Below are 21716 nucleotides of genomic sequence, written 5' to 3' on the forward strand. Positions count from 1 at the left end.
TAATTAATACCCATGAAATATTTGCAACTGAAATCTGGAAGACTGAACACTTATATTTATAATAAAGGGGAAAAAAAACCCTACATTGAGTTCTTGTTATATATGTATATCATAGCAGTCAGTTAAATGTATCTTTTTTCTAGCCTCAATGCCACTGCTTCAGCTCATGCCATGATTCCTCTGGAGCTAGTAAATAATCTCCCAAGTCTCCACACTTTCCCTAGGTTCAGATTTCTTCCTCATTCTTGACTGAATGATCTGACTGAGAAAATAAAAACAAAGATAAAAAAGAAGAGAGAAAAAAATCTGACAGTATTACTCTCTTTTACAGAATCCTTCAGTGTCTAAAGGCTGGATTTCTTAGCAGAGTCCAGAAGGCCCTGAACTGCCAGTGATTCTTCAGACGCACCATGCCGTCAGGCTGTTGTTGTGTCCTTTGGATGCGCTGATCCCTTTTCCTCCCTTTTGTCCTGCTGAAAGACTCGTTCAGTTCCTTTTTGCATCCTTTTCTGATATGCCTGTTCTTCCCTACATTGCTCAGCTTCTATCCTACACAACTGTTTTCCTAGTACAGTTTCTAATGTGTGATGTTAGATCTGATATTTAATATCATAGTTCATTAGGTAAAGAATCTGCCTGTGATGCAGGAGACTCGGGTTTGATTCCTGGGTCAGGAAGATCCCCTGGAGAAGGAAATGGCAATCCACTCCAGTATTCTTACCTGGAAAATCCCATGGACAGAGGAACCTGGCTGGCTGCAGTCCATGGGGTCACAAGAGTAGGACACGACTTAGCAACTACACCATCACCACCACCGATTATTTACATGTTCTGTCATAATAGAAAATTATTGCTCAAGAGAAGTCTTATTCAACCCCTTGATGTTATGCTATTAACTCCCAAGTCTGTATCTCCAACAGAGATTTCTGTACTAAATTTTAGATCCAGATAATCACTGTTTATATCACAGACACATCAAGTTCAGCCTTGTCTAAAGCAGTCACATCTTCTTTCAATCCTTTGAGAAACTGAAAACAACAAAACAGCATTTAACTTTGTAGAAACTGTTGTTTCCAAAAAACTTGTTTTGAAAGCTTTTGTTCTTCTGGGGTCATGTAGTTTTTTTGTTTAATAGCATATGGTTCCATTAGTAAACTTATTTTAAAAATTGGACAGAAATTGAAAGATCTGTTATTAGCATGTAAGAAATTAATGCTTTAATTAAAATAGTTTTATCTGAATAAGAACATAAAAATTATGAGTTAATAGTATATAAAATAAGGTTTTTATCTCTAATACATGTGCAGTGTCTCACTGAGGACCAAACCTCCCACTGAGAACAACTAGCAAAGCTGAACACACATGTTTGAGAACATTAGAGGCAGTCACACTTTAAGGCTTCTTTTTCCCTTGTGACATTTGACAAATTTTTAATGTTTCATGCTGAGGGCTAAGAGAACAGGCAGAGCTTTGGGCAGTCTCATGGAGCTTGGGCAACAACAATGGAGTTTAGTATTTGCCAAGCAGGAGAGACCCTGTATGGAAGTTATAGACATTCAGGAAGGAAAAATAGAAGCATAATAAAATTGAATATGACTGTATAAAGCACTAATAACTTTTGTGTTATGTAACATATTTGTGAAATTAAAATATATGAAAATAGTACCGAAGTGGTCAGGGATTAAAACAAGTAAATTTTGGCTATAGTTACATAAGTGGAAGAATACCATATTTGTTATTTCGTGACTGTCTTAACTTTATGTGGGCTTCCCTAATAAATAGCTCAGTTGGTAAAGAATCCACCTGCAATGCAGGAGACCCCAGTCCAATTCCTGGGTTGGGAATATCTGCTGGAGAAGGGATAGGCTACCCACTCCATTATTCTTGGGCTTCCCTTGTGGCTCAGCTGGTAAATAATCCACCTGCAATGTGGGAGACCTGGGTTTGATCCCTGGGTTAAGAAGATACCTTGGGGAAGGGAAAGGGTACCCACTCCAATGTTCTGGCCTAGAGAATTCCATGGACTGTATAGTCCATGAGGTCTCAAGAGTCAGAATTGACTCTTTATGTAGGTCTTCAGAGTTTATCTATATTGTAACATGAGTCAGAATTTCTCTTCTTTTTAAGGCTGAATCATATTCAATTTTATGTATATACCTTGTTTATCCATTCATCTTTCAATGGACATTTGGGGTGCTTCCATTTCTTGGCTATTGTGAATAATGCTGCTGTGAACTTTGGTATGAAAACAACTCTTTGAGATCCTACTTTCATTTATTTTTGGATATAAATAAAGAAGTTAAATTGCTGGATCAATTCTATTTTTAATTTTGCAGGGTACCATCATACTATCTTCCATAGCAGATATACCATTTTATATTTCTACCAGCAGTGCACAAAGCATTACAGTTTCTCCACACTTGTTACATTTGCTGCCAACAATACTCAAAGTGTTACACTTTCTCAACAACACTTGCTATTTTCTGGGTTTTTGGTGGTGATCATTTTAATGGATATTAAGCATGATACATTGTGATTTTGATTTGCATTTCTGTAATGATTACTGATTTTGAGCATCTTTTCTTATTGCTCATTTGTGTATTGAATAGAAATTTCTTTGGATTATAGACTTTCCTTTGCTCATTTGTTATTCAAGGTTTTTTTTTTGGTCATTGAGTGGTACAAATTTTGTATATATTCTAATTATTGACCACTCATTAGGTACATGACTTGTAAATATTTTCTCCCATTCTGTAGGTTGCCTGTTGATTTTATTAATTGCATCCTTAGATGCAAAGAAAATTTAAATTCTGATGTAGTCCAGTTTGCCTAGTTTTACATTTCTTGCCTTTGCATTTGGCAGGAAATCTTTGACAAATCCAATGTCTTGAAGCTTTCTCCCATTTTCTTCTAAAAGTTTTATATAGGTCATATTTTTATGTCTTGGATACATTTTAAGTTGCTTTTGTATATAGCGTGAGCGAAGGGTCCAACTTCATTCTTTTGCATGTGAATATCCTGTTTTCCCAGCACCATTTGTCTTTTTAAAAAGAGTATTCTTTCCTTTTAGAATGGTCTTGGCATCTTCATTGAATGGACAAAAAAATCATACAGTGGACCATTGCACAGTAATAAACGTATACTGTTGTTATATGAAACAGTATGGAGTAATAATATAAACATAAAAAGTCATTCTCAAAGAAGTACATACTATATATTTCCATTTTAATTCAAGTACAGATGAAACTAATATACTTTTTTTTTTGGAACTAAGATGTTTTATTTCTTTGTAAAAACAATATATCAAGAGTAGTTTGAACAGTACTTGTCCCATTCTCTTCACATAACTTATTATATGAAACAAAGATCATCTCTATGCCTGAGCTAATTGGGGTGTCCCAGATGGCTCATTGTAAAGAATCTGCCTGCCAAGTAGGAGACTCGGGTTTGATTCCTGGGTTGGGAAGAGCCCCTGGAGGAGGAAATGGCAACCCACTCCTGCATTCTTGTCCATGGAAACCCCATGGACAGAAGAGCCTGGTGTGCTACAAATTAAAAAAAAATTGTTATATACCTTTTGAAGTTTTCCTTAGCTTCCAGTATTTTATCTTTCATAGTAAAATATCTCTGATAATTTCTTTAATGTGAAGATTTTTGCTGGTGTTTCTTCCTCTGAGACATCTTCATTCTTTTGTCCCAACCACTTTTCCAACTTATGTTGATAAATTAGCTTCACTAAATTCTGTGCTGTGCTGTATTTAGTCGCTTCAGTCATGTCCGACTCTTTGTGACCCCATAGACTGCAGCCTGCCTGGCTCCGCTGTCCATGGGATTCTCCCGGCAAGAATACTTGAGTGGGTTGCCATACCCTCCTCCAGGGAATATTCCCAACCCAGGGATCAAACCCGTGTCTCCCACATTGCAGGCAGATTCTTAACTAATATACTGTTTTATAACATTGCTTCTCAAAGTATGGTCCAGAGGCCCTTTCAGGGCCTGGTCCCCAAGATGCTTTTAGGAAAACTGTTGGGCCAAACCATTTTCATAATAACCATTGTGCATATATGCATAACCATTGTTCATATATGCCTTTCTACTCTGATTTTCTCACTCACAAGTGTACAGTAGAATTTCCCAGAGGCTTATGGCTTATGATTTGTGTTAATGATTGAATGCAGAAGCAGATAGGAGAATCCAAATGCCCTCCGTTAAGCCAGATATTAAAGAAATTTCTGAAGTATAAAACAGTGTCTCCATCAATTTTTTTTTTGGAAGATAGGTATTTATGTTAAGATTTGCTTTTTATGATAATGTGTAAAGGGTTTACTGCTATTTTAAAGTGAATATATTTTTAAAAATTTCTCATTTTTAGTTTCTAATAGATTAAATGTTCTCAGTCACTCAATCATGTCCTACTCTTTGCAGCCCCATGGACTGTAGCCCATCAGGCTCCTGTGTCCCTGGGATTTTCCAGGCAAGAATACAGGAGTGGGTTGCCAATGCCTTCTCGAGGGGATCTTCCTGACCCAGGGATTGAACATGGGGCTTCTGCATTGCAGGTGGATTCTTGCATCTGAGCCACCAGGAAAACCCTTAAAAGCTATATGTGCTTATAATACTTTTATCCTACATATATATTAGTCAACATAGTCTGTTATATATATCCTATTTAAAGTAATGTTTGCAATCATGGTTTTTTCCATGTCACCAGAAATTAATTTTGCTATTATTAGGGTTCTGCACTGACTAGTTATCATGAGCTTTATTTTTAACAATGTAATGTTAGTTGTTCATGCTCTGGAATAATCTGATGTGTATTATTTGATTTTCTGCTATATGCTATTATGTTTTCTAGTTTATCTAGAAATCTGGTATACCCTATTAATTATTTTTTCTGACAGTATGTTTGTCACTCTCATAGGAAAAATCCTGTCCATTTTCAACACTTCAGTCACCCTGGTGATAGTGATTATGGAGGTGTAAACATCACGTGTCAAGATGAAGCTGATGACCGACCTGAATGTCCCTATGGAGCATCTTGTTATAGGTTTGTAAACCTAAAATGTTTGATTACATTGCTTTTCTGTTTAATCTCTGTTAACTTACTCAGGAGAAACTACAGGTAAGCTTCTCATCTCAAGCCTTTAACTTTTAGTTTTTAAGCTTCCATAGGTATTAGGTTTTTATTTTATTACTAGGTAGAATTATATTATTTCCTTTAGAGAATTCTAAATTTTTGAAATTATTAACATTAGAAATGCCTGAAAATTTTCCTGACTTTATAACACTGCAAATCAGATAATTTAAAAACTGTCAATGCTACCCCATTATACATTCTATCCAGACTCCTTCAGTTCAGTTCAGTCACTCAGTCATATCCGACTCTTTGCAACCCCATGAACCGCAGCACACCAGTCCTCCCTGTCCATCACCAAGTCCCAGAGTCCACCCAAACCAATGTCCATTGAATAAGTGATGCCATCTAACCATCTCATCCTCTGTTGTCCCCTTCTCCTGCCCCCAATCTTTGCCAGCATCAAGGTCTTTTCAAATGAGTCAGTTCTTCACATCAGGTGGCCAAAGTATTAGAGTTTCAGCTTCAACATCAGTCCTTCCAATGAACACCCAGGACTGATCTCCTTTAGGATGGACTGGTTGGATCTCCTTGCAGTCCAAGGGACTCTCAAGAGTCTTCTCCAATACCACAATTCAAAAGCATCAATTCTTCTGCGCTTAACTTTCTTCACAGTCCAACTCTCACATCCATACATGACTACTGGAAAAACCATAGCCTTGACTAGATGGACCTTTGTTGACAAAGTAATGTCTCTGCTTTTTAATATACTGTCTAGGTTGGTCATAACTTTCCTTCCAAGGAGTAAGTGTTGTATTTTTGAGCTCCCCAAAATAAAGTCAGCCACTGTTTCCACTGTTTCCCCATCTATTTGCTGTGAAGTGATGGGACCAGATGCCATGATCTTAGTTTTCTGAATGTTGAGCTTTAAGCCAACTTTTCCACTCTCCTCTTTCACTTTCATCAAGAGGCTCTTTAGTGCTTCTTTACTTTCTGCCATAAGGGTGGTGTCATCTGCATATCTGAGGTTATTGATATTTCTTCCAGCTTGTGCTTCCTCCAGCCCAGCATTTCTCATGATGTACTCTGCATAGAAGTTAAATAAGCAGGGTGACAATATACAGCCTTGACGTACTCCTTTTCCTATTTGGAACCAGTCTGTTGTTCTATGTCCAGTTCTAACTGTTACTTCCTGACCTGCATACGGGTTTCTCAAGAGGCAGGTCAGGTGGTCTGGTATTCCCGTCTCTTTCAGAATTTTCCACAGTTTAATGTTATCCATACAGTCAAAGGCTTTGGCATAGTCAATAAAGCAGAAATAGATGTGTTTTTCTGGAACTCTCTTGCCTTTTCGATGATCCAGCGGATGTTGGCAATTTGATCTCTGGTTCCTCTGCCTTTTCTAAAACCAGCTTGAACATCTGGAAGTTCACAGTTCACGTATTGCTGAAGCCTGGCTTGGAGAATTTTGAGCATTACTTTACTAGTGACTCCTTAGTTTGACATAAATCATTTCAGGATGTTATCTCTGCTCCCTCAACTCCAACCACTCCGCCGTTCTTGTGAACATGTGAAATTCAACCCTCAAAGAAAACAGTACCCCCCCTCCCTCCTTCCATAGCGTCTGGTGCTCGTTTGTGTCATGCACAGTGGAATTTATCTCATGAGGCTATGTTGGTTCTTTCCTGGATTGGCTTCTCCTCCTGGCCATGTAAGTTCCTTGACAGTAAGTACTTTTCTATCTGAAACTTTGTTTAATGAATGAATGAACTTGAAATAAATGAAACCACCAAGGAAAGAAGTAGGATTCCATTCTTGGAGAGCTGTAATTCTAGATAGCTATTTTTCTTAGGTGATTTTCGAATATGGGTAACTGAACCCGCTGGCCTTTTTGAAATTGTTACTATTTCTGTGACTTGGTTTTCAATAAGAAAGCAGAGTAAGTTTCTGAGGCTGGAAGAAAAATCAAAAAGCTTGTACCTTACCATTTGAAAATTAAGTGTTCCATTCCAGCAGAGCATCCTACAGATAATAATGACTATGTTGTCATCAACTATGTCAATAAATATGAAAATTTAGGAGAAATGACCAAATTTGTAGAAAATACAACTTGTAGAAAAGATACAAGAAAAGAAAGAAAATGGGATAATCCTGTACCATTAGAAAAATTGTATATAAAAATAACAGGCTTCCATTAAAGAAATTCTAAGTCCATATGACTTTAATAGCTAATGGCTAATTCCCTGGGTGCTCAGATGGTAAAGAATCAGCCTACGATGCAGGAGACTTGGGTTTAATCCCTGGATTGGGAAGAACCCCTGAGAAGGGAATGGCAACCCACTCCTGTGTTCTTTCCTAGAGGATTCCATGGATAGAGAAGCCTGGCAGGCTGCAGTCCATGGGGCTCCAAAGAGTTGGACATGAATGAGCGAGTAACACTTTCACTTTCACCAGCACTTAACGAAGAAATACTCAATTTTTATATAGAGTGTTAATATTCTAAAAAAGGTAAAAGAGAATATATTCCCCGACTTATATTATGATACAGAAACCCAGCAAGAATAATATAAGAATGAAAACTTACTTTTGATCTTCAGTTCAGTTCAGTTCAGTCGCTCAGTCGTGTCCGACTCTTTGTGGCCCCATGAATCGCAGCACACCAGGTCTCCCTGTCCATCACCAGCTCCCGGAGTTCCCTCAAACTCACGTCCATTGAGTCCGTGATGCCACCCAGCCATCTCATCCTCTGTCGTCCCTTTTCCTCCTGCTCCCAAATCCCTCCCAGCATCAGAGTCTTTTCCAATGAGTCAGCTCTTCACATGAGGTGGCCAAAGTACTGGAATTTCAGCTTTAGCATCATTCCTTCCAAAGGACACCCAGGACTGATCTCCATTAGAATGGACTGGTTGTATCTTAGATGTAAATTAAAAAAAAACAGATTCATTAAGTGAATTAAATAATTGGTTTTATTCAAGGAATGCTTGCTTTAATATTAAAAAGTAATTAATTTACTATACATCAGACTAAATAGAAAATCATATCACACTAAGTATAAAATCATATAATTGTTTCAGTAGGTGTTTTAAAAAACTGACCATTCATTTATGATAATTCATTTTAAAGTAGGAACAGAAGGAAATGTCTTTCATATAATAAAAGGTTATCTATAAAAAAGTTTACAACAAATTTCTACTTAGAAGTGAGATATTCAACATTTCTTTCTGATAACAGAAATAAGACAAGAATGCCTTTTCTTACTAATGTTATTCAATGTTTTCCTAGTGATCAAGATAGTATAATGAACCAAAAAAAGGAAATGGATAAGGATTGGAAAGGAGAAGTAAAACTTTTATTGTCGACAAATAGTTTTGATTATAGAGATAGAAAATGCAAAATAGTCTCTAATGAATTGTAAGTATTAATAAGTTCTTAGCAAGATTGTTTGATATAAATATCAATATACAAGGCCAATTATATTTTTATATTTCAGTCAACAATTATGAAAATAAACTTGAAATATTTTATTTATAATAGCATCAAAAAGTATCAAGTTCCTAGGAATAAATCTAATAAAAGATGTGAAAGAAAAAATTTGTTATAAAAGCCTAATATATATAAAGACTGAAATTATCACAATTAGAAGACTCAATATTGTTTAAATTGCAATTTCCCCCAAAAGTGATTTGTATGCAAGGCCATTCAAAATCACAAAAGTTTTTGTATACAAATTTATGATGTGATTCTAAAATTTATATGAATAGGCAGTGGGCCCAAAATTGCCAAGACAATATTAAATAAGAAAGTTGGCAGACAGCCCAGGTTCAATACATGAGACAGGGTGCTCAGGGCTGGTGTACTGGGATGACCCTGAGGGATGGGATGGGGAAGGGGGTTCAGGATGGGGAACACATGTACACCCATGGCTGATTCATGTCCATGTATGGCAGAAATCACTAGAATATTGTAAAGTAATTAGCCTCCAATTAAAAAAAAAAAAAAAGTTGGCAGAACTTGTTATACAGTTACTGTAATTAAGATAGGTCAGTATATGCTCAAAGATAAAGTAAGAAGGCCAGAGCAGAATAGAACCCAAAAACAAACCTCTGCATACACAGGTGACATGTTCATGAAAAGAGTCATCTCAGGCAGTGAGAAAAGAGTGAATTTTTTCAGTTAATTTTATTGGGATACAAGTGTTTAACGAAAAAAAGAAAATTCACACCATAGTCAAAACCTGAATTCCAGATGGATCATAAAACTAAATGTGAAAGAAAACAATAAAGTTTTAAAGATTTATAAAAGAGAATAATTTCACAATCCCAAAGTAGGAGTTGTTTCCTAAGACAAGATATATGAAGTAGTAACTAACAACAAAGATTTACTGTGTAGCACAGATAACTATATTCAATATCTTATAATAACCTATAATGGAAAAGAATCTGAAAAAAAATATATAAAATTGAATCACTTAATTTCAATAAAAAGTCAGTAATTAAAATGGAAAACAATTATTTACTGCATTAAAATTAAAATAATTTATTTATTTTTAATAAATACAAATAAGCCACAGAGTGAGAAAAAGATATTTACAGTGACATAATTGACAACAGACTTATATCCTACTGTTCTGTATCCTGAAAGTAGACTTATAAATTGCTATTGTTTTTCTCTTAGTGACATATACAGGTTTTTTGCCCAAAAGAACATCTAGAATGAATAAACTTATGAAAAAACACTCAGTATCATTACTAATCAGGGAAGTTTCACACACTTGCATACACATGCATACACACAGACACACACACACAACCTTGAAGTAACTAATTCGTTGCTCCCACTTATTCAACAAACATTTCCCAAAGAATCATTAAATATCAAGGACTGATGAAGCAATGTTGAGTGAGATTGCTTGTAGAACAAATGCATTTATGTCTGTCTATATTTTGGAACAAAACAGCTTTCACAACTCATGTCATAATTTGTGGCACTATGATAATAGACCTTTTCATTTTTAAAAAACTTTTGTAATGCAGGATTTTATATGTATACACAAGTGGGGGGGGAGTGTAGAATAAGTTCCAATGAAGCTGTAACTCATTTTCAATAATTATCAAGTCATGGCCAGTATTTTTTCATACATACCACCTTTCCCTCCATCTTATCCCTACTCCTAGATTATGTTGAAGTCATTGTATCTTTTTCATCCCATTTTATCCATAGTTGTCTTAGATATTCTGTCAGGTATCCCAGTTTCCTTATAGTCTCATTTTTTCCCTCCTTTTGTTTCTCCATATCAGGATCCAGTTAAGGTCCATCTATGACAAAAAGTGGCCATTTTTCTTAAGTTATTTAATTAATAGATTTCTCTTTTCCTTGCAATGCGTTTGTTGAAGAAAGCTGACTTTTGTTTTGAGGAGTATCCATCCCTTAGTCAGGATTTAGCTGACTGCATTACCAGATTGTCATTCATTATATTCCCTTGCATTTCCTAATAATTGTTGGTTAGAGACTAGTTATGTGTTTGTTACAGATCTCTTCCTTCTAGTGGTACTTTGTCTCTGAGATACTACCTGGGTTAGAAATTTTACTCTGCATTTTTCAAAATTCAAATTCGGACCTTAAGCCTCTCAGAGCTCCTAGGAACTCAGCAAATATTTCATGGGAAAAATCTGCCTTGTGTTTGGAATTCCCTGAGTTTCTAGACTGTTGTGGTGACAACCCCGTGAGACCATGATAAGCTCTACTAGTTTCTCTGTCCTCAAATAGTGTGCCTCCATTTGGTCCAAATCTTATCCTTAGCCTGTGCTAAGAATTGTCAAAGCTCTCTTCGGAAGAGAAGCACGAGTTATTGTCAGTTCCCCTAAGAAGGACTTTTTCTCTTTGGAATTTTAGATAATATAAAATTCTCATTGTTCCCACAATTCTCTCATAAATAATTTTTTAACAATATATCAGGGTTGTTTCCCCTCCGCCCCAGTTGTTAAAACAAGAGTATTTGTCTGCCATGATGTCCTACACCCTTTTCAGAAGTAGAATGCAGTATGCCTATTCTTTAGGAGAATAAAAACAAAATGCAAAGCCTTGCTAAGAATAATGATGTAAAAAAATTGCAGCCTTTCTTTCATCACCCTTTATTTCATCAATCACTTTAAATGGGGACAGAGTAGGGAGTAGTCAAGAGAAATTACTCAGAGGCCAGTGACTCACATGTAATAGCAAAAACTTTCATGTCTGTATCTAAATATATTTATATGTATGAACATTGTGCTTTTCTTCTTTAGCTGTTGAGCTGCTTGGTGTCCTTGTTTCTACTTGAAGATAAAATCTTAAGTTTTTTTCCCTCATTAATTTTAATTACAGTTTAGAGAGACTCTTGGAGAATGTTAGATGTTATCACTTACTCTGACTATTGTTTTACAGATAAGGGAATGGAGACTAAGAAAGGTTAAGTTAGTTGCATAAGATGCCAAAGCTAGTGAGCTCAAAACCAAGTTTCTTCTCTCTTCCAGTTCAGCCTTTCTCTGTGCTGTGGCCTGATTCCACCGTGGCTAGTCATGGCTTCTAAAGTATTGCTAGTCTTTGTCTTTTTAGCCCAATGGCAAAATAATATTTTGGAGCTGAAAAAAAGAAAAAACCAGATAAAGTACTTTGATTGAAGAAATTGTGAATTTTTCAAATCAACAAGATCCTAGAAACCAGATTGTAGAAGCATGATATATATTTGTATACCCTTTCTTGTTACATTATAATTTTAGTTAGGCAGAAAACAGGATCTAGTAGATTCATTTTGTATCATTGCTAAATTGATAACTAAATTGATACAGTATTATGAACCGTTTGTTCTTTAACAATCTTGATTTGCAAGAATAAACTATTGGGTTTTTTTGGCCTCACACACATTTCATGCTGTTAAAAAATGATTTAAAGAAGACAATTTGGATGATACAAATTAACTTTATTTAACACTTCATGAAGCAGTCTCCATTTGGAGAAGTGCGAATAGGGCAGAAGACAGGAAGCTGTTAAAGGATGAAGAATAAAGAACAAGGTAGAGAAAAAGAGAAAATATCTGACTGTCTGGGGCTACACAGTCAACCTTGTTTGGGGTGAAAAGGAACAAGGAAATAGATATAGAGCCCAGAGTTGGTTTGGCCTGTGGGGATTGGCTGATTGGACCCACTGTGTCTCTGATCAGGCAGAGCATTCACAGGGACCTGAAAGTTACCTTAACTTGCAGTTTGCTGGCATGGCACCCTAGGCAGAAGCAGCTCCATCTTGGGTCTAGATGTTTATTTCAGCAGTGTGAGACTATAAGCCTGTTGACTCAGAATGAGAAAGATGTTCTAATTTAGCTTGCTTAAAAGAGTTTTTATGTAAATGCATGTCAGATTTTTCCTGTCGCCACAGAAGAAAAATATTGAAGCCTCACTGATCATAAAGCACAAAATCAGCCAGAAATTATTATATTTAGAAAAGTAAATATATATCAATATATGTGTTCTAAAAGTAAAGTTGTAATATGCCTGTACTCTGTGATGGTTGATACATTTGAAAGAGGTGAAATTCATGAGCTAAAATATCTTTGCTTTTTATCTTTAAAAATTTGCCTTCACAAAACAGGATAAGAATTATTCTCAGGTAAAAAACAAGTATTCCCTCAAGTGAAATATTAGGTTGGTTTTTAATTTGTTTGCTTCTCAGTCTTACCTTCTAATCCCTTGAATGAGTCCAAGTCAGTTTCTTGTTGGTAAATCTAGGTGATCTCAAATGTTGTATTCTACACTAAATAATCTTAATGTTATACTGCATCAGCTACTTACATTTATGTGGTATTGTTTTGTATTTGCAAGTATTGTCATCTGTGGTCAAAGTTTTTATCACTATAGAGCAAATATAAAAACATAAAACTGTATGTAGATGGATGTACTTAATTTTCAGATATTTCATTCAATGAGTAAGACAGATATGGATCACATGTTAATAAATATATTATGTAGTAAAAAATAAAAATTCCCATATAATATAGGAAGTTGATGTTGAAAAAAACCATCCTTAATTGTTAAATTTTATTTTTTCCTAAAACTATAGGCGTTATTAACATTTTCTTTGACATTGTACTTTTAAAAATATAACAGAATTAAATCAGCTTGAAAATTGATAATTTGAAGGAACTAGTTCATGGTATCATTTTCAATATCTTGCCCATTTAACTGATTTTTTCCCTTTTGTGCTATCTGCTGCAATTTGTCAGAAGACTCGTTCAGTTTAATGCATTTGATTAGCTTAAGGTACTTGTCTAAATTAGACACTTATTGTCCAGGATAACCCAGTGATTGCTGTGCTTGCCACTGACTCACTTCCTCTGGTGCATAATAGGATTTTATGCAATGTATTACTCCTGTTTTTATTTGTTAAATTAAGCACTAAACTTAAAATGCATATACACTAAAATGAGCAGAATCCATCTTCAACCAGCTTAGTATCAACATGTAAAGTCAAACTTACATATATTGCCTTAGATTTACAAAACCTTAGGAAGGCATGTATTATACGAATGAAAGTGTTGGTACCTTCATATTTTCCACAAGCCAAAGCTCCACTTTTTTAAAAAAATTGTAATACCTTCTAAGAGGGATGACGTAAGGAAGTGTATCAGTCACCATAGAAGTGTTCTCATTATAATGAATCTGTGACATGATCTGTATGCTGTGAAAGAACACAATGTTTTTGCCACAAGCATAATTCATTTTAAAAAGGATATATTTGATGTTAAAATTACTATCTTTTGTTATTTGCTGATCCAGATTTTTAACTATCATATAAGTGAAAGTGAAGGTCGCTCAGTCATGTCTGACTCTTTGCGACCCATGGACTATACAGTCCATAGAACTCTCCAGGCCAGAATCCTGGAGTGGGTAGCTGTTCCCTTCTCCAGGGGATATTCCCAACCCAGGGATCAAACCCAGGTCTCCTGCACTGTAGGCAGATTCTTTCCCAGCTGAGCCACCAGGGAAACCCAACTATCATACAAAATCTTTTGCTATTTTCTCTTTTATTTTCAAAGTTTTCCAAGTTATTGCAGTATTTTCTTTTGTTTGGTTTTGCAGTGTTATCCTAATCATGTATGCAAATGTACACCTTAAACTACAAAATACTGATTTTTAGAAGCTGCTTAATAAAAATAGGAACATGTGTATTTAGTATAAATTCATACTATATTATTTGAGGCAAAATAAATGGGTTTTCGTAGGGAAACTCTAATTGCCATATAGTTGAGATTCCCAGAATCAGTCATGTCAGGCTGTCGAGTTAAGTATAATCAAAGCTGATAACATCACCCATTTTTATAGGACCTGCATATAGAGGAAGTAACCTGCCATGTTCACATGTTCTCTTCCTCTAAGAATACAGTCTTAGAAGAAAGTATCTTAGAGTAAATGTTAATCACTGGTTACACAGTTTTACCTGGAGACATGGCTGCAATTTTTTTTTTTAAACTTCATTTAGTATAAATGAAGTAGCAGTAAAAGCATCAAAACAGAAATAGTAGTAACAACATTGCTACTTGATATGTAATGTGTCATGTAGCCTTGACAAAATGTGCTGGAGTGTCTTCTGTGGTTTTGTTTTTCTTTCTTCTTTATTTGATTATATGTTAATAAATGTTTTTCTTTGTTATATTTAGTTAATTGCACACACACACACACACACACACGCACATATATATATATACACACATTTTCAGAGATAGTAAAATTGTAGTGATTTTAAAATAGCAGATTGACTAGTTTCTCTTATTTTATGTTGGCTTACTCTTTCAGTAAGATCATATTTTTAATTTTCCTTTTTCTCCTAAATTTGAGACTTAAATATTTGAAAACATAGGATTCATGTTTTTGCTTTAGGTTTTAAAATAAATGTTGAATTTCACTAGTGTAAGATAAATTATTTTGCAATGAAAACAAAAGCATAGTATCATCGTTTACTCATTGAGTGAATATTGAGCATCAGACATGCTTTATAAAAAAGTCTTTCATAAAAGACTTCTATAAAAGTCCATTTTATAAAAGTTGATGTGAAACAGTACTTTAGGTTCATTTGAAAATTTTAAGTGGTAAGTTTAGTATTAAGTTATCAAATTTTTGGAAGTAAAAATAAAAATGATTATTCTGTTCTTATCGCTGCCTAATTAATCTTTAGGTATCTCTGTGATGGAGAGATAATGGGTTTTTACATTAGCAGACTTAGGTTCTAGTTATGGTTATGCCAATTGTGAAGCAAAACTTTGCATGCCATTTGATTTTCCTGGGCCTTAGTTCCTCATGAAAACAAGAAGGTTGAAACATTTGTGCTCTGGGGGCCTCCATTCAATAGTAGGGAAATCTAGAACAGAGAGAAATATAGTCCAGTTCATAAAGTCAGGTCAGTTAACATTCCTGGCTGCTCTTCCTCAGTCTTCTTTCTGTCTCCTTTTTCCTACCTGTAGTTATTGCCGGACCCCAGGGTGCCGTTCTCTGAACCTTTCCCTTTGCTATTCTGCTCTTACTCCGTAGGTTAGCTAATTTAGTGTAGTGGCTCCAGACTCACTTGTTTAAGTGCCTCCACTTGGTTGTAAAATAGCTCAGACTTATCATATCCAACACAGAACTGTTGATTTTTGTCATGAAACAACTCTTTCCCAAGTGTTTTCCACCTTTGTAAATGATTTCACCATTCTCATACCAAGGCCCCAAACCAAACCGCAACCTTGATTCTTCTCTTCTCTTCACATCACTCATCAATAGTTCTTACCATTTCAGCCTTTAAAATATGTTAAGAACCTGACCACTTCTTAATTCCTCTGCCTCAGTCATCTTAGTCATAGCCGCAGTCATCTCTGATCTGGTGTACATACAATAGTAGCTTCTTAACTGACATCCTTGTTTCTTTTCTTGCCTTTAAGTAGTTCATTTTCCACACAGCAATCAGAGCAGTTCTCTAAAAATGTCATATCATGTTGATTTCTTATTCAAAATTGTCCAGTAGCCTCACACAAAACTCTTTACCATGGCTCAAGTTCTTCTCTGACTTCATTTCCTACTCTTTTCCTTCTCCCTCATTCCTGTTGAGCTATACAAGCTTTTTGTATTTGTCCACATACTCTAGCTTGTTCCCATGTAAGGACCTTAGCAAATTTGAAGACGTTTTCTATTTTCTCTTTCTGAATGTTTTTCCTTCAGATCTATATTTGTTATTCACATCATTCATAAGACCACAAATGCTTTGTAAAATGTGTATTTTAAAATATAGCAGCTCATAAAAACCTGATGTAGTTATGAGTGTATATGTCTGTGTTTAAAAACCCAAAGATTAAAAAAAAATGTCAACAGGATTTTGAGGCCTGCTGAGTTACAAAAATGCTATTTGTGAAAAAGGTTGATGTAAATTTTTTATGAATGAACTCTAAGTATTTCCAATCACTATTAGGAAATAGTCCTGAGTGGAATTTTGCTACATTGTCCTTGAAAGTTATTTCAGATATTCATATGTTCCCAAAGAGCTGTACAGTATTGCCACTTAACTTTAACCCAGGGTAATATGAAAAAGACTTTCTGCTGTATTATTAATAACTGAAATTTTAAAATAGGATATGCATGGGCAAATGTTATAAAATATTCTATAAATATGTGAAGTGCGGTGGGGGAAATATTCAAGGGTAGTAATTGTGTGTATTATTGAAGAAAAAATTCAGCTCTTTAATATTAGCTGGTAGTTACTTTACTGGCCAACTTTTACATAGAGTTTTCAGACATTGTTGCCTATCTTAAAGTAAAATTGATTTGTTTCTGTAAAAATAGCTGACCCCTGTAAAATGCTTAATGGTCCACAAATGTTTATGCACATCACTTCATTTAATACTTCAAACAACTCTCTGTGAGGTAGGCAGTATTTTCCATGCTTTACAGATCAGGAAATGGAGACTTGTTCACAGGACTTGCCCCAAATCACAAAACCAGTAAACAATGTAGTTTGAATTCAGACTCGGTTCTTCTGATCTCGAAACCTTGAGCCCCTTCTACAGCATAATGCTGATGATTTAAACTTTAACAGGCCAGATGAGAACAGGTCCAAGTCACTGTGGCATTTGTTTCTAAACCGTATGTGAAGGACTCTGTGTTCCTGTTGACTGGAGTGATTGACTAGAGCTAAGTGTCCTGTGATGCTGAGCAATCAATATCTCAGGAACCTGTTTGCAGTGGAGTCGGCTTAATGTGATTGTCAGATTTTCATTGTTTCCTGGGGAGGTAATATGAATTGTTAATGGCAGGAAATTCTAACACATTTTAGTCCTAGGTTTGTGTAAAAAGGTTCCGTGAGTACTTTGATTATTAACTTCGTAGGTGTGAGCACAGAGCAATTTTAGCACATGAACATTCTCTTCAACAAAATGAGAATAGGCTTGTATCCAACAGAAAAACTGCCTTTCAAAGGATATTCTTCTAAAAACATCAGGATCCATAGATTACAATTTACTAGAAAAAGAAAAAAAACATAAGAAAACTCATCAGTCTAGAAATGATTGGAACTGTTTTTTGTACCAGCCAATGAGAATTTTAAACTTTGGTTTGTATTGCAAATGATTCTTGCAAATTCAATAATCATTTTGAAATAATAGTAAAGGTAGCAAAAATAGGTGTCTTTTTTTCCCTCTTAAATAGAAAATATTTCATCATTTTGGATACTCATGTAAAAGCTCAGTTAAAAAAACTCTTTGAATGGAAAGAGTTGATTATATTGTAATAGGTAATTTATGAAAAGTATAGTTGACTGCCACCTCGTATAAGGTACTCTTGTAGGAGCTGTAAAAGATATTTATAATGTAAGAAAAAGCCATGACCTCCAGCAGCTCATTTGACAGATGATGAGATAATACATACACATGCACACACACACACACACACACACACTCACATTTGTGTTGAAAATTTAAATGACTGTATAAGAAATTATGTGGTGAGTACTAAATAGTAGATATGAACAATGTATTCTGGAGATAATACCCAGGAATTATCAGAGTTGTTTTCCTGATGAAGGTGCTTAGGTAAGTAGTATAGATTTAGAAGAATATTCTTGGCAAAACAGCTGTGAGCAAGTGCCTATCAATGGCAAAAAATTAGAAGCTGTTGTCCCAAAGAAGAAATGAAGGATTGGGCTGCAAATAAAGGTACAGACCGAGATTATGAGGGACCTTCATGAAGAGGATAATTTAAGGAATTTAACATTCAGAATACTTAATTTTTTTTTACATTTAAATTGCTATGTAAACATCTAAAATTTGTTTTTATTTTGAATATGCTTTTGCCTGTGATGATACATTTTTGTTTCTGCTTTGGCTTATTTTTTTATTAAAATCTATCCTGTGAGTTATATCATCAAGAAAGAGTAAAGTATATTTGAAAATACCCTAGAACAGGAAACTTTTGAACCTGTCCCAGAGGATATTTTTTCTCCATTTTCAATGAAATAACTAGCAGAATATTGATATTAATTCTTTTATTTTAAATTGGAAGTTTAACTTCTAAGTTAAATGTGGAAAAGCACCAGCACATCTAGTTTCTTCTGGTCTACACTGCAGTCTTACACCTGCCTTTTAATGAAAATAGTATCAAGTTCTCCTACAAAAGGATAGAAATTGTTAAGGAAACCTCAGAGAAACACCCTTTTCCCCTCTAAGGCAGATGAAAATCTGCACGTGGAGCTGAAAATCATTTCCTTTTCTGAGCACAAAATTTCATAACACTTATTTCTGTTCTTCTTTTTTGGAATATACCAGTGTAAATCTTTCCCCCTGTTCATTTATTCTGAAAGGGCTTGCCTTTTCCTAAGTCGAATGTGAGGTTAGATTATGTAGATCGGTATGTGAGTGCAGCTGTGGATGTGTCCCAAGTTACCTTCTGTAACTTCAAGGTTGAACCATTACCCCTGTCCCCACCAGGCTTCATTTGGCCTTTTAAAAAGGATACTTTTCCTTTTTAGTCTTTCTAGCCTGAGAACTGATGTCAGCAGTCTTTTAACTGGTATTTGGTACACAAACTGTACTTATCTCTATTAACTCACTTGATTTCATTTCTGTGCTTGTTTTTAGATGCTTGAGAGTTTCTAAAGCAGCTTTTGAAGGAGACTCCAGTAGCAAACAATTAAGATCACATTGAACTTCTCAGTAATCCTGTTCTGTTCAGGGTAAAGCAGGGAAAGATAGGACTGCTTTCAGCTTGCTTTCTGAAAGCAAACGTATTAAAGGAAGGAGAAAAAGCCTTTAAATCGCAAATGACTATAGATAGATAATAATGAGGCATCTGTGTAGAATGTTAACACTTGAAGAATTTCAGTGAGGATATATGGAATTTCTGTGTACCAATCAACTACTTTTCAGTAGTTAGTTTGACATTAAAAAAAAAAAGTTACCATTATTTTACCACAGTAATAATAACAAAAAGATTTTAAGAATATTACCAAAAATAATCTCAGAGGATCAGCAATTTTTTCCAGATTATTGATGAAAACTACCTCTGGTATTAATCTCTTTCATTTTTCTTTTCTACCTCTCCTGATATCCAACATTAATTGTACTTTAATAAAGATTGAATTAAACAAGTTAATGACCTGTGCCAGAGTGTTCAGTAAGGAAAGATCTTCCCACAAAGCATCATGGCAGCTTTGTTCTTTTGCCGCTCCCTTCATCACATTTAAGTTGTCCAGTTTATTTCTTTCAACCTTGAGGTTTCTTTTTCATTAAACGGTCAGATTTGGGTTAATTGCCCCAAACACACAATCTTTTGGTGAATCTTTCTCCACTTTTCAAAACTGTTAAGTTATGACCCTAATTAATTGTGTGGTTGCACTGTTGTACTGTGTTTATGCTCAAATTGTAGGAAAAGTTACCCCAAAATAAGAGATATTAGCAATAAGAAATGTCACTGACACCTGACACAGAGCCTCACGTGTAGTAAGTGCCCTGCGACTATTTCTTGAACCACTGATGAAAGAACAAATGGCCAGCATTAATTACTTACCACCTCCTAAGCCCTTAAACTTACGATATCCTCACTACAGCTTCATATGTCCATCTCAGCATATGTCTGTTGTCAGCCCTTCCAACTCTCCTTTGTTAGTCCCCTGAGAGAAAGGTAACCACCAGTGGAGCATGATGAACCAGTTAATGCTTTGAAGTTTTGCTGCCTGGGCAATTTTGCATTATCTGGAGAATGTCTTATATGTATACAGTGTACCCAAACATTTGTTTAATAAAATGATAGAAGAGATTGTCAATATATATAATCAAAAGTAGATATTCCAACAGTGGCTTCTGTTTGACTTTGGGATATGTTGTTATATGTTTCTCAATGCATATTGACTTTCTTATTTTCTCATAACAGTTGATTGGTATCCTTTGGAGAGACATGACTTGTATGCTTTTGGTTTTGAATTCTAGAGGAGCCTTAAAAGTATCCTTTCAGATATTACACACACACACACACAATTTGATACTTTGAGTTATATATTTATATACTAATTTACATCATATCTTTATGTGATATATGATAGTGACATTTTAAGAATACAGTATATTGTATTATATTTGTTTCATATTGCCTTTCTGTAGAATGGAAGTCAAGAGGGAAGAACTTTGGTTCACCACACTTCGCATCCAGCACTATACCTGGCATGGAATAGGCACTCAGTAAATGTGATTAAAAAGCAGATGCTTTGTACAGCATGGTGACTGTAGTTAACGGCAGTAACAAAGCAAATGTTTTTCAATAAGAGGCTTATTGCTAATTTGTAGTTTAGTGAGTGCTCTAGTTTAATTTAAATAGTCTTATTCATTTTTAGTGATTGTCAAACCTGACCTTATATTTGCTTTCTTTCGTTTCTTTCTTTCTTTTTAGGAAGAATCCCCAGCACAAGATAGAATATAGACATAGTACATTTCCAGGTAAGTGATTTTACTTCAGGAAACTCAAAATGAAACCTTAAGATGGATTCTCTTGTTAAACCTAGAGACAGTTGCCACTTATTTTAATAGTATTTTAAAATCTCTGCTTCTGTGAATTTGTTGAATTATTGATTTTAATGATTTTCTTAAATTTAAAAATGATAAATTTTTATATAGATTTTTTCTGCAATCATTGTCTAACAGTGTATATATATTTTTCTTTGTATCTGTTAAACAATTCTTTTGTTTGCAGGTATCTTAAAACAAAATCTCAAACTGGCCTGAATGATAAAGAGAGCATATTGACTTCTTTTACTGAAAAGTCCAGAAATAGGGCTAGATTAGACAAGATTTGTTGCTTCAGCTCATTAATAATGTCAATAATGTCACCAATAACCCACTTTCCTTCCATCATACTGTCCTTAGAGGAGTGATTTTTATCCTAAGACTGGCTGCTCTCCCCAGCAAGGAACTATATGCATCCTTATTCAGCTGGGATGATAAGCATCCATGTTTACACCTAAGGAGAGAGAGAACGGCTTTGATTCTTGCTATTAGGAAAAGTCATGAAACTAACTTTTTAAAAAAAAACTGGTTTAAATCACATTGTTATTCTTGAATGAATCACTGTGACCACTAATTAGTTTGTTCTACCCTTGGAACCAA

The 21716-nt window shown here is 35.0% G+C and overlaps 1 protein-coding gene across 3 annotated transcripts in view; it reads left to right on the forward strand.

Moving 5' to 3' along the window:
• The window catches only part of APLF (aprataxin and PNKP like factor), a 93459-nt gene that overhangs the window by 59731 nt on the left and 12012 nt on the right, over nt 1-21716 (forward strand). For all 3 annotated transcript variants that reach the window (XM_059891126.1, XM_005212845.5, NM_001077874.1), the window contains 2 exons: nt 4922-5047; nt 21004-21050. In XM_059891126.1, the coding sequence (XP_059747109.1) occupies nt 4922-5047; nt 21004-21050 (173 nt within the window). The remainder of the gene's footprint in view (nt 1-4921; nt 5048-21003; nt 21051-21716) is intronic.

This window comes from Bos taurus, chromosome 11 (genome assembly GCF_002263795.3).
Source record: "Bos taurus isolate L1 Dominette 01449 registration number 42190680 breed Hereford chromosome 11, ARS-UCD2.0, whole genome shotgun sequence".
Taxonomy (NCBI): domain Eukaryota; kingdom Metazoa; phylum Chordata; class Mammalia; order Artiodactyla; family Bovidae; genus Bos; species Bos taurus.